The 14,564-nt window shown below is 35.0% G+C and overlaps 1 protein-coding gene across 1 annotated transcript; it reads right to left on the bottom strand.

Annotated features, from left to right (window-relative positions):
* Positions 1-406: 406 nt before the first annotated feature.
* On the bottom strand, positions 407-14,445 carry stxbp1b (syntaxin binding protein 1b). The gene is made up of 20 exons (XM_082169853.1): positions 13,358-14,445; positions 10,029-10,078; positions 9,527-9,608; positions 9,369-9,445; positions 8,767-8,845; positions 8,557-8,660; positions 6,871-7,019; positions 6,345-6,429; positions 6,050-6,180; positions 5,747-5,854; positions 5,030-5,090; positions 4,868-4,933; positions 4,690-4,770; positions 4,470-4,608; positions 4,125-4,234; positions 2,849-2,953; positions 2,677-2,765; positions 2,423-2,577; positions 1,433-1,559; positions 407-1,274 (listed from the first exon to the last, which is right to left on the bottom strand). The coding sequence occupies exons 1-19, from the start codon at positions 13,392-13,394 to the stop codon at positions 1,453-1,455; spliced, it is 1,815 nt and encodes a 604-aa protein (XP_082025979.1). The 5' UTR covers positions 13,395-14,445; the 3' UTR covers positions 407-1,274; positions 1,433-1,452.
* Positions 14,446-14,564: the final 119 nt, after the last annotated feature.

Below are 14,564 nucleotides of genomic sequence, written 5' to 3' on the forward strand. Positions count from 1 at the left end.
CTCTTCTCTGGTGAAGTTGTGTTGGTGCCCTCATGTGTTCAAATTAAGGTTTGAAGTAATTGCAAGTCAGTACTACAGTACATTAACTGCTTATATGTTTCATTGATTTAATTAAGTGAACTTTTTGCAATTAATTTGACACCATTAAAGTCTTGCATATCATTTTAATTATTTATATATTTTAAATGTACCCTTTTTTTTTTTTTGGAAACGTAAAATTTAAGTTTGAAACTGTCTATTAACTTTAATATATTGTATGGCATTGAAGGTCACCAACAGCAATGATTGATGATATCAATATTATAATTTAATTTAAAATATTTTTATTTAATATTATAATGTATATTTTCAATAATATTATGAGAAATACCCTAATGTGTGATTGCATGGCATAAAAACTCTCGAATATGATAATCAAATGTTTAATAGAAGCCAGTTTATTATATTATATGCACAAGACAGTGTTTTGCACTTCATAACCTCTGATGTGTTAAACATGTTAAATAATTTAAATATGGGATACATATTGTATATTTACACTGAATGAATTTGTAATCTTAGAGTAAATAAATAACGGATTACAACATAAAAAGCAATCATACTACATTACTGCACAAGGAACAGTCATTTTGTGCTTACTGAAGATGTAAAACAATGTCTAAAAGAACAGAATATCAAAGAGGGATGCTTTACTATATGAAAAAACTCGATATAAAACTAGTAACTATAATTTCCTAACCACAATATTAAAAGCGTTTGATATAATTACAAAGGGACATCCAACATTAACATGATCATTACACAACAGACACAATCATGCTTGGCAGACACACCAGACCACTGCATAGCAGACCAAACTACTTCTCAAAATCAATTGTGTTGCTGAACATTGAGAGCATTTAAATAATCTATCATTTTTGTTTTAGTAACACTCAAGTCGACTGGTCCCATGTTACCAACAATGCATAATGACACCTAAATTGTTTGTTGTTAATGACAGACTGACTGTGCATGTTCCCTTTATATATTTCATTTAGTTAACAAACTTTGATACTTTGGCTCATATTTAGGTGATTATGAATGGTACAGAGGCTACTTACAGTATGTAATAATATACTTCACTATAGCCTATTGCTGACAAGACAGACTGCCTGAAATTAGCCGGAGTGTAGAAACAATGTATAGGTGTGTGAGTTAAGGAAGATTCCGCTTTAGTTGGATCATGTCACGGAGGATGTCAGAATAGTGAGGGAGGGCGATGATGTCATCACATTCTAAAAGGAGAGAAAGAGAAAACGAGTTGTTGCGGTGAATGCAAATATATGAGTTGTCAATGTTACAGCGAATGAAAAGATATCTACATAATTAAAAGTGTTAAATGCAATGCTTAAGATGTAAATGGTTATTTTTAATCGATAGTAAAATATCTGACCTTGTTTCTTGTCTTCGTCACTAATCTTCTGCGGGAATCTGGTCCTCAGGGGCCGCGTTGGGGTCCAGGAAGTCTTGGTGCTGCAGATGCTTTAGGTATTTAATGGGAGTGATGGTGTGGGTGGAGCCTGTGTGAGAGGTCATAAACATGATCAGGGCTTTTATTGTGACAAAAAAACAACAAAAAAACTGAATCATTAAACTACCACAATTAAAACCATTAACTCACATTGTGGGGGTGGTTAAATGCAGTTTACTAATCATCACAGATGACACTGATCAGTAAACCTTTATCTTTCTGCCACTCACTGCACTGTATATTGATTTCAAGGCATAACCCTTGTGTCCCACAACGGAATTGCTCTCAGTGCTCAATAATTCATATTTAAGGTCAGCAAAAAAATATGGACTACAGTTTTTAATTGTTTTTGAAAAAAGTCTCTTATGCTGACCAAGGCAGCATTTATTGAAAAATAGAAAAATACAGTAAAAACAGTAATGTTGTTATTTATTCCTGTGATGGCAAAGTTGAATTTTCAGCAGTCATTACTCTATTTTTCAGTGTCACATGATCCCTCAGAAATCAGTCTAATATGCTGATTTTGTGGAAAGCATGATACATGTTTTTTTTGTTGGTTTTTTTGCATTCTTTTATGAATAAAAAATCCAAAAGAATGGCAATTATTTGAAATAGAATCTTTATAAAAATGTAAAAGCCTTTAATGTCATGTTTAGTCAATTTAATGCATCCTTGCTAAATAATAGAAGTATTAATTTCTTTAAAAAAAAAAAAAACTCACTGATCCCAAACTTTTGAATGATAGAAGTGAATTAAGTTAATATATTGCCTGGAATTTTAAAAGTCACAATCACACAGCCATAAAAAGAGGAGCAGGATTGTGTAATGCTGTCTGCTCTAATAGTTGTCTCTGAAATGGTGAGTCATTGGCAATTTTGAGGTGTGAAATGACCCTTTAGCACTGCAACCCACCGATAAGAGCTTCCCATTTGCCGTTGGCCTGCGTGACCTCATAGACGCAGCGCATCTCGCTGTAGGTCACACCCCCAACGATGAAGACGATGATGCGTGGGCCGTTGCGTATCTCTCCTGGGCTCTTGTTCTTATGCCAGTTCCCATAACGAGCACTGAAAATGTACAACAGTAGTATTATCACTGGATATTTCAGTAGATTTTAATAAGAAGATGTTGCATATGAATCCATATGTTTGTGCAGCTAATCCTACCTAGAAGCTGTAGATGCTGTTTTTGAGGATGCTGTGCGGGTGGAGATGTATGGATACAGTTTTGGGTCAAGTTTGTCTTCAATGGCATCCTATCATAATGTTAGTAGGAGAAATGAAATTAAAATAATGTTGACATATCCAAAGTGAGGCAAGTACTGTTGGTTTAGCTCACCTCCATGATGTCTTTAACCAGCGGAGTCCATCGGGAGAGCTGGTACGTTTGCTCACTGATTCTTTCCTTGCGGTCAGGTTTCTTCCCCTTGCGTGTGGTTGTTTGCTTTGGATTCATATTTAAAACATTATGCATTTTGACCTCAGACATTATGATTAGTGATGCACCGAATTGTGGATGAATAAGTCAATAACTGCATGGCTGATATATTCTATTCTGTCTACAAACAGAATAGAAGTTGAACAAGTGAAGTCTACAAGTGAATTTTCTATGTGAAAAGATTTAACAGAAACGGTGTAATTAAATTATTAGTCGTCCCCTTGGAATTATAAGGTTCTATCTGCGTTCTGAGCAGTTTTGAGATATTGAGCTTTAAAGTTTTTGCATTCCATTCGACTGTGTAGAAAGAACCTTTTTATTTTCTAAATAAAAAGTTCCAAAATGTACACAACTTAAAAAACAACATCACATAATGTAAAGAAGTGGTCACAGAATAAGATTATGTGAATAACTAAATTTTGACAAAAATGTCAATAATAAAATAAAAAAAATTGTTGGAAATGAGTGTCCACAATTAAATGTCCAATACTGCAATACTAAAAGTTTTAAGGGTCTGTAATTTTTTCCTTTTTTTTGACTAAATTAATATTTTTATTTAGCAAGGTTGCATTAAATTGATTAAAAGTGACAGTTAAGACATTTATAAAGTTACAAATTTATATTCCATTTATATTTATGATTTATACTCCAAATAAATGCTTCATCAAAAAAAAAAAAAAAAACATCTAATGTTGAAACTGTTTTTCAACATTAATAATAAGAAGAAATGTTTCTTGAGCACCATCAGCATATTTTAATGATTTCTGAAGGATCATGTGATACTGAAGACTGAAGTAATGATGCTGAAAATTCAGCTATCACAAAAATACATTACATTATAAAATATATTCAAATATAAACTATATGGCAGAGGGGGGGATTTTCAGTTAATAGTGTCATACATTTTGGAGCTTATCAGTATAAATCACCTTCATTTTTAATTTGTATGGGAAACAAATAAGCTTAGATATTCTGAAAAAAAAAAAAACTCCTTTGTGTTCCTTTTGTGTTTGTAAAAAACAAATCATGCTGAGGTTGAGCGACATGAGGATGAGAAAATGATGACCGAAATGATTTTTTTATTTTTGGGGGCTGAAGCCCCTTTGGCTGCACCCATGGTGTCTGTCTATTCTGTTTGTTCATATGAATAAAGAACAGTTTGTGTAGATCAGCTGACCTCTGAAATGATGGGAATCCCCATATGGGCCATATTAGAGATGATGTCACTGTCCTCTGGAGGAATCTGAGCATGCTGGAGGAGCTTACACAGATTCTCCTCTGACACACCTATGACACACACACATAGTCAGCCAGGAATAATTATACATAATTATACACACAATTATAGAGTTTGAACTGGTTCTAGATCCGTGAAGCCCAACATTATAACAGTTTTTCTCACTGTTGTGTGATATTAGTAATGACAGTGTGCAAACTGTACATGTCAAACGTACCACCCCCATCTCACCCACACACAACAAAACAAAACAGAGTGATACTACCCGTTTTAAGGTTCCCTCACCGTTCTTGAGGAAGATGTAGAGCAGGATGATACGGATTTTGTCCGTGATGGTGACGTTGGCATCCAGTAGGATGGGTACAATGGCTCTCATGGGGTCTTTGATCTTCTCACCCTCCGCATCTGTGCCCAAAGCTAGATCCTAGGACAGAGCACATAAACACTATTAACATTCATTAATATGTCGAATTAAGCAGACAGATCGATCAAAGAAAAGCGTTACCTGCTCAACACGGCACAGTTTGTCCACTGAGCCCTGGTAATGCTTCATACAGTCTTCTGCTAAGTGCAGGTGAGTTGAATACTGCAAGATTACACAGCCACCATAAGAAAGATGAGCAATATTGGCTTGATTATCCCATTGATTCAATTCCTACAAAAGGTGTAAATTATTGCAGTACCTTGCTTAACTCTTTCTGGTACTGTGGCATCTTTTTAAGCATTTGGGAGAGCTCTTTCATGGTGGTCTGTAAGAGAAAAAAAAAGGTTGTTAGTTATTGTTAAAGTTATTGGCAATAATCAAGAAACTGCTGTTAAGGTTTGATCACTGATAAATAACACACCTTCTCTCCTGTGTTCATCTTTTTGCTTGCAGAGAAGTCCTTAAGTGATTTAGTCACAGCCCTAAAAGAGAGAAACAGATCAACTAATGTATTTTATAGTTATGCGATACAGTTTTGAAAATGTCACTAAATTTTATTTTCATTTACTGTAATTTTGATTTTCAGATACTGTCATTTTGATTGGTTCATAATTATTTATTTCTTTGAAATCAACCTAGTTTTATGCTGTTTCTATTTTTTAGCTTATATATACTGTATACACACAATTATAATCAAAATTATTCAACCCCCATTGCAAATCAGGTTTATTGGCAAAATGTACAGACTTTCAGCTGTTTGCAATGTACATATGAAACAAAGTAATTGAAATAGCTCAACATAACAAGTGTTTCAAGTGTTTTCCCCAAATTCAACTGAAAATGCAACTTTTAATGACTTCCGCTCTCTCATAATTATTTACAAAATTATTAACTCCAATTTGAAGTTTGGAATATATATAATTTAGATCAGTACGATTTATTTATTTATTAAATTGATCTAAAGTAACAGTAAAGACTTTCATAGGCCCGGTTTCACAGACAGGGCTTAGTTCAATTAGGGCATTTAAGTAGCTTTTATAAACGTGCCTTACAAAAAAACAACATTACTTCTATTAGTTTTCAACATTGATAATAATAAAAATGTTTTTTGAACAGCAAATCAGAAAATTAGACTTACGTTGACACCTCTGCTATGTGTTTATGTCTCAGAGTCATCCACAGGTCGTCATCTTCATCCAACAGCACCTCTTTCATACGAGTGTCACCCATTCCACTGGTCTCGTACCTGATAGACACACAAACATGCACCATCGGCGTCAGTAACTGTCTACCATACACATGTACAGTGTGATGATGGAAGGAGTTATTAACATCATCAAAGGTGAAACACTTGAACTTGACCGAGGGTCAGTTTAAATGATCTGAGCGACCTTAGAGCAGTATATAGATCATTTACAAACAACTGGAGATGATATATTACTTGTAGACATCATTCTCAATGGGCAGGAGGTCATAGGCCATGGCCTGAAATGTGAGCTCGTGTAGAATTGGTGTGACAGGGTCAAAACCTCGATCCAGAATCAATAGCTGGGAACGTGCTTTATCAGGTCCCTGTGAAAGAGAGAGAAAAAAGAAAAAGACAAAGATAGAGCACAAAACAGTAAGGCAAATGATTGAAGTTGGACAGTGAGAAATTAAGGTCACTGGTGCAAGACAGAAGCAGTTTATTTTTATAATTCGAGACAAAATATTGTGCTACAAGCTATCAGACTCACCTCTCCCAAAGTGGGGTCATCTGCTTTAAAACCGTCCAGTTTATCCTGAAGCATCTGGGCCAGAACTGCATTGTCTTTGTACTCTCTGAAAACACAGCAACACATACTCAGTCATGATGCTACCTGCTACTGGCCATTAACGCTCACTGTACATTGTAAATTGTTTTTTAAAGTTGTAAATAAAAAAGATTATTGAAGTATGTTTTACAAGAAAATACTATTTCACTTTTTCTACTTCAAAATTTATTTAATTTCAATGTGTTACTTGCCTTTTATAGCAATTTATAATTTATCCTACATAAAAAATAAAATAATAATCAGTGTAGATGAAATCTATTCACAGGACACTTTCTAATCTGTTATATCTGATTTGTTAAATAACAGTTTGCTTGTGTTTATTATTGTCTTTGCAGAAGGCTAATAATGTTTGGAGTCACATTACAGATATGTGGAAGCAAATAGTGTTTATGAGAAAGTAAGTTTGACAGTGCGATGTTTATGTGTGTGTTTTCTCTTCCTCTCTCACCCTCTGTATCTAACAGCTGGGTACTCCTTCAGTGTGGAGCACAAGGTGGCTATTTGCTCGGCTAAACGCTCCAACACCTGGTTCTTTACATCAGCTTTAAACGGACTGTAGAAATCCTGGAAGGCTTCTGAGTTGTCCACTGAGAACACCTGAGGACAACATACCAACAATAGATAAATGCCTCTATAACATACAGATTTATAGTTTTATTCATAATGTCTCAGATCTTCAATGTGATTCAAATGCATGGTTAATGGTGCAACTGGACTCAGGAGCTGCATCGAATACTGTCTAGTAGGTACTACAGTTTGTTTGCAACTTAGGCCTACTTCATGGCTATTAAAAAGTATGTTCTATATGATACAACCAATAATTAGATGTAAAGTGTTCATCAAATGCCCACTTCAGGATCTCATCATAAGTAGGCCATCCTGGTACTTTCCACCTACTGTTTTATGAATACTATGAATTCAGACATACTACTCATCTCACATACTGCTTGTCGCATAATATGTAAAAGTGAAGTACGCATATCCAGATGCAAGGAGGGTCTTTCTCTAAAAAAACATGGTTACAAATATACAGTATGTTTGCTAACAGTGTTGGGGTAACATGATTTTTAGCTGTTTTAGCTGGTTTGAATGCTTATTTTGTCATGGTTTAAATAATTGAATAAATATTAATCAATAATAATTTATTTAAGATATCTTCCAGATATCTCTTGGAAGTGTGCTGAGGCCCCCTAGTGGGTCCCGACCCCCTGGAGGAGAACCCCTGCATTACATTAATTGGAATAAATAAATACATAAAAATGAAAAGGCCCTTATAAACAGCTCTTCACAGGATGTTGTCAGCCATGTGATATTATTATTAAAAGTATGAAAGTATTACAGAAAGTAGTGGCGGTTTCCAACAGTTTTGAGGGATTGTGCCCGTTTGCCATTTATTTAAGTGCCACGTGTCCCTTTTTCGGAGTACTTTATGTGCTATGGCAACCTCCATCTCGCTGCTGTATGTTTGTCCATGAGAACTTAAGCCAAAAGTGAAGCAGGAATGAATGTTAATATTGCCAGTAAGTAACACATTGTATATGGCTGTTACTGTCCCATAATCCTCTTTCACAACAATAACTCATTGATATGTCACCTGCTTCACCTCTCCCTGTGTGTATGTGCTGTGTCCTGTACACTCTGCATGTTTGAACAGAAACATGGTAGTCCGACTTATCTAAAGCCACATAAAAAGTAGACTATCCTCTTTCCTTCCCTCAGACTGACCTATAATCCATATCAGCGTTGTATCTCTCTCCCTATCCTAACACACTAGCCTCAACATACTGCCCCATCTGTCACATGAACATAACCCCATTGACATCCAATCAAATTCCAAATCCACGCTCTCTGTCATTGGCTGCCCAGTGACTCATTGATGGGGCGTTAGCCAATGGGGAGCGGGATTAGGGTTGGTATAGGGAGGGCTGATTCAGCCACTCGTCAGGATTAATTATAAATGGCAACAACAGAGGATTGGAGGCACAGGGACGGCCTGACTAAAGCTGCTCTTGAATGTTCTGGCATGATACATGAGTTTACCACCCTTCCCCCACACCGCCATACTTCCTCATAAGCATCATCCGTTCTCTTTCAGGTCCTAGGAGGTCCCAGGGTCGCATGTAAAGGCTCTCACCTGTGATTCATAGGGCAGGAAGGCGATGTTAATCTCAGTCAGTGTCTTTATGGATTTAGAGGCACGGGATTTACTTATCAAGTTGAACATAGTGTCTGGGATTGCTGAATAATAAAAAAATAAAAACAGAGACTGAGTGAGATACATATTCTAGATAAATATCTAGTAGATGTGGTAGAAAACAGTTGCTGCAGTCCAAAAAACACTCACTGTCTGAGAAGAACACGTGTGCCCCTCTGTATACGGGATTCCGGGGATCTCTGAAGTCATTGATGAGTCCCTCAACTGACTGTTGAAAACAGACAAATATATATTATTGATTGATATTATTGATTTGCCTGCATTGACACCATTAAATTAGAACTGAACTAAGCTGGACGATGACATCACTATATATTATAACAAAAATATATAGCCTATATGCACTACCGTTCAAATGTTTGGGGTAAGAAAGATTTGTTCATATTTTTGAAAGAAGTCTTTTATGTTCAACAAGGCTGTAAAAACTGTAATATTGTGAAATTGTATTACAATAAAAAAAACTTTTCTATTTTAATATATTTTAAAATGAAATGTATTCTTGTGATGGCAAAGCTGACTTTTTCTTGACTCATAACTCCAGTCTTCAGTGTCACATGATCCTTCAGAAATCATTCTAAAATGCTGATTTGGTACTCAAGAAACATTTATTATTATTATTATTAAAGTTGAAAACAGTTCTGCAGGTTAAGAAAATTGTGAATTTTGGAATATGATATGAACTCCTGTATAAGCTCTGTTTTAATTTAAGACTGAATGAGACAACTGGTTACCTCATCAGATGGAGTGATGAGATATATGGCTTCCATGGTAGGAAGAGGCTCACGGCGCTTGGTTATGTCCTCAACAACTGGAGAAAAAAACAAAAGGTTATGGAAGAAAGTACATTTGAGCTTGCAATGTGAATTTGTTCTACAGGAATAAAACTCACTTGTGATTCCCTCAGACATAATGTCTGTCATTTTACAGCATGATGAGATCATTCTCATGCTGAGCTTGTCCACCACCAAAACCTGAGGGAGAACAGCACACTGTACATAATCCATGAACAGCATACATGTGATCACGCAACAAATCATTTTTACCATTACAACAACAACCAGGCTGTAAAGACCAGTGTAACACAGCGTGTTGTGTTTTGAATGTTGGTTGCCAACATGGAATGCTGTTGTGCCAATTTAATTCTAGTTTAGGATGGTCTTTTAAGCGAAGAAGGTCTAATTTGACATCTTTTAATTTAATCTAATTGAAGTTTATTTCAAGATAATTTTTTATTAGTATACTGCACAGACTAAATGAAGATTGTTTTGACTTCACAAACAAATGCTGTATATGAGTACAAAAACTGTCATCAATCAATCTTTCATAATGTTTAACTGTTCACAATGTTTAATGTTCTTCAGCAGGAATGAGGGTGATATTATCATGTGTACCTTCCACTCTCCCTTCTTCTTCACCTTCTTAATGACATCATTCATAATCTCTGCAAGACAAAAAACAAAGAAAAACTAAATTCATTTCTGCAAAATTGAGATGGCAGAATAGACAAAGAACAGGGAGAGTAGCAAATACATTTAGCATTGCAAGAGATGATGTAAATCAAAAGCCAAGATCACAGGAACCTTCCCAAAAGTTTGCTTTCAGCATCACAAGAAAAGGCTTCATTAAAGGAAGAACTTATAAATTAAGACTGTAAAACAAAGTCTCAAGATTTCTAGCTTAGGTTCTTACCAAAGTAATTCTGCAAGATATATGTTAAGAATTCATCTCAAATAGTAATACAATTGACTGAGACAGATCCAAACAAAGATATTTTCAGATTGAGAATCCAGATCATAAATGCTCATTTAAAATCTGGAAGAGCAAGCAATATAGTTGGTACAGGTGTGTGATGATGTCTGTCATAATCTAAATATATCTGAAAGGTGTGTGCCAAAGCAGTGCATAATCATAGACTCTAACAGATGTTGTCACACACACACACACACACACACACACACACACACACACACACACACACACACACACACACACACACACACACACACACACACACACACACAGTCCACTAACTGCAGAGTTTGCCAGAAGTGTCAGGTAGAGGTGTTGTTAAGTCTAAATCTTCTTTTGTCTATACAGTTAAACAGCACCATACTCTCTGCAGAGTCTAAAAAACACGGCTCTGGGCTGAATTTATTATATTTTATAACGGTACATTCATATTAAGGTTTACTGCATAGCATCACCTTTTTGAAGGATAAGGATATATATATATAAAATATTTTTTCATTCTTGATTCAGGTTTCATAATATAAACTAATGTTAACAAACAGTTACAGAACCTTATTATAAAGTGTTACCAAAATGATTATAATTATTATCAAGTTAATTTTAATTTCAACATTTAGTACATTATTCAAATCAAAAGTTGTATCTGTTAATAGTATTTAATGGACCTGCACTAACATGAACTTAACAATGAACAGTTGTATTTTTATTAGCTAATATTAGCAAAGATTAATAAATACTTATGGGGGGTTATGTCTTGTTTGTTCTGCTTTTGATTTTGACATTTAGTTCGTTTTTAGATCAGATTCCTTTGTCTGGGTTCTTTAGCTTGTTGCCATGGTTTTTCATTGATTGATTGAGTTGTATCACCTTTGTGTCTCGTTTCTTTGATTTGTTTGCTTTTGTATATAATCCCTGTGTTTTTTTTCTGTTTATTGTCTGATCCTGTTTGTGTGTACTGGTTGTTCTGTTCATGTTTTGCCAGAGATTTTTTTTTTTTTTTTTTTTTTTTTTTTTTTTTTTATCTTTTGAGTTTTGTAAATAAAATCAACTGCCTGCATTTGGATCCAGTGCTTTTCACCTCTTGCTTCAACTGTGCGTGACACATATTCATTCATTTCTATTTATCAATAGCGTATTGTATTATTTATTTTCATGACTACTTTCCCATATTGAGTGTTATTATTGTTTCTTTGTGTTATTGGCCAAATTAAATAGCTTCTTGGGTTTTAAAAAAGTTGTATGAAATAAAAAATTTAATAAAAATCAAATCTACTATCCATGTCTTTTATGGCAGCAGAAAAGAAAATGATCAACTTTATTTGTTAGTTTAAATGATATATATTCAGTGGTGAGAGAGACCCAGCAATCACAGGCCTAATCTCTTCCCAATCCTCTTACAGCACCATCCTCTCTATTTTTGTTCTTCCTCTGTGTCTCTTTCTCTTGCTCTTTGTCACTCTTTTTTCAGTCTCTCTTTGCATCTCTTCCACTGGATGTGAGCACGGTGAACCTTAATCATTTTTACTGCCCCCCTAAAAATCTCCATTGAATAGCAAGATCCCAAACGCAACAGCTTCCTGCAGTCATATAACACATTTCACAGCTATTGACGCTGGATCTGTCAGTTCTGACACCCAGAGGTGTTGTTGCATTTAAATAAACTTGTGATGAATCTCACACCCTATTACTGAAATTGTCGAACAACAAATCAGCATCCAGTCTGACAAAATAACTGTCTATAAAAAACGTTGCTGGTGAGATGTGTGATTAATATTTAAAGGGTGGGAACCGGATTGAAAGCTTTAGGTGCAGATTGAAAACTTAACCTACTGATAGATTAAGAATCAGATACTGATAGTTCAAACCAATATGTCCGAAAACATGACTAGAAAACACCCTTCAGCAGAATTTCTGATAAACTGCTTCAGTCATGCATTGCTTGATCTTCACATGTGCCAAAGTAACAAACACTCACACCTGATAATTGGTGATGTTTTTCTCAGAATCTCTTAAGATTTAATCAACAGCAGCACTGTATATGGCAGCAGAAACAACATAGATGAATGACATGCATATGACACAAGAAGTGAAGACGGGGTGATTTTAAAAAAAGAAGAAGAATGAGAGTGAATTATGAACATCTGAAAATCTCATTAATCATCATGGTTGCATTTAGGACCAGAAAGTAACCAGGGCTGGGAAAAAGTAAATGTTTGACACTGGCATTTCAGAAAGTAGCTTTAAGAGATGGAGTAAGGAAGACCTAACATCCACTGAGCCTATAGATAAAACAACAGGTCAATAATATATGGTAGGGAATCACAAAGGATTTGCATTCAGGATATCATGCTGGATAGATAGATAGATAGATAGATAGATAGATAGATAGATAGATAGATAGATAGATAGATATAAATACTAGAGCAACACCTTTAGCTGTAGCCTACATATAACAAATTCAACCATTAACATCTAACACCAAAGCCATGTTTAATAGCTTTTCAAAGAACAATTGCTTGTCTGTAGGCTATTGTTTGTATAATTCAGGCCTATTTTTCCCACTCTTTGTGCTTCCACGCAAACCGCCCCTCTAGATCCTTAATCCCACAGGACTACACAGATTAATGTGTATCTCCAAAGCTTGTGTGTTTTTAGCAACATTACAATCATTCATTTGCATAGTGCAAAAAATAAACAAAATAAAATGACACTGATTAATATAATCTTATAATATAATATAAAAGCATGTGTTAATTTTGAAGAATAAGGATTTTAGAAGAGCAGTGCTATTGTAGGAGGTTTAGACTGTTAGTGAATAGCCTATTGTAATACTTAATAATAAAGCATTTCAACACACACAAATTTCTATGGAAATTTAAATAATTCCACAAATTAGAAAATATCTGAAACAGTACATTCAAAAACGTCAGTGATTTTTGCCCTAAAACAACTTCAGCAAAACATTTCTTACTTTCTCCGACAATCGCCTTGAGTCCCAGAGATGTCATCGTGCGTCCTGCTTTCCTCCGCTGCTGGACTGGAGTCTGGAGTCTGGACTCAGTGTGCGCGCGCTCAGAGCTACAGTTGGTGTAAATGGGATGTGTTGCTTGCGTCGATGCCTAATCCCACTACACGCCTCCGCAGTTTCTCTATTGACATGTGCATGTGTGCATATTAAGCTTAGCCTTCCAGCGGCTTCTATCATGTTTTGACGAAGCCCTGACTGTTTGTGTGAGCCTCGAGCTATTAATGTTTTGGGGTATTGTTATGAATCAATATGAAAACAATATATTTGAATTTAACGTCATGAAATATTAACATGAATAATGTGCACGAGAATGATTTTACAATGTATTTATAGTCGGGCTAAGAACTAAAGGAAATATTTACAGAAAAAGACCACTAGTATCCACTAGAGGGCGACTTCGTCTTGTTTTATTCTACCTAACACTGTTTCAGAGATGCTTCACTCATTTAAAAATGTTTAATGAAAATGTCTTTAAAACTCTCTACAAAACAACAGCCTATTATTTTATACATGAAGGGAACAGAAGGGAACAGGTTTTGAATTTATCTTTCCTCTATCAGAAAAAAATGGGTTAATAATAGTAATATTGTTAGAATGAGTTAAATTATATTGGATGCTTTATTTACAGTATTAATTGCACACATTTGTAATGCCTTTATACATATGTTTTTTAGATTTTATTTTTGTAATGTCCTGTCTATTATGTCGGCACCTGCATTAGACTCTTATGGATCATCCCAGTGATTCGATTAACGTTAGGCTATTTTGAATCTGATCAATATAGGCTATTTTCACCTCCGTTTCGTTAGTGCTTGACTTCAGTTAAGCTATTGAAAAAGACAACAACAATAAACTTAATAATTAAGAATTTCAGAAATTATTTAATTGTTTTGTGTCATGAATGTGTTATCCATAGGCTACACATTCACAACGAGATTCCTCGTTTATTCAGTTCGTTGACTTGCGAAATATCATCAGTGGCGGGGCGTGTTTGTTCAGTTTTGCACGTCAGTCTTTGAAAGCACGCGCTTCCAAAAGTAAAAAAAAAAAAAAAAAAAAAAAAAAAACAGTGAGTGCATAGACGTTGATGGGAACGATTCGTTCACTTTGCTCTAATCAAATAAAAAAATATATATAAAAAAATAAATAA

This window comes from Leuciscus leuciscus (assembly GCF_965113295.1).
Source record: "Leuciscus leuciscus genome assembly, chromosome: 5".
Lineage (NCBI taxonomy): Eukaryota > Metazoa > Chordata > Actinopteri > Cypriniformes > Leuciscidae > Leuciscus > Leuciscus leuciscus.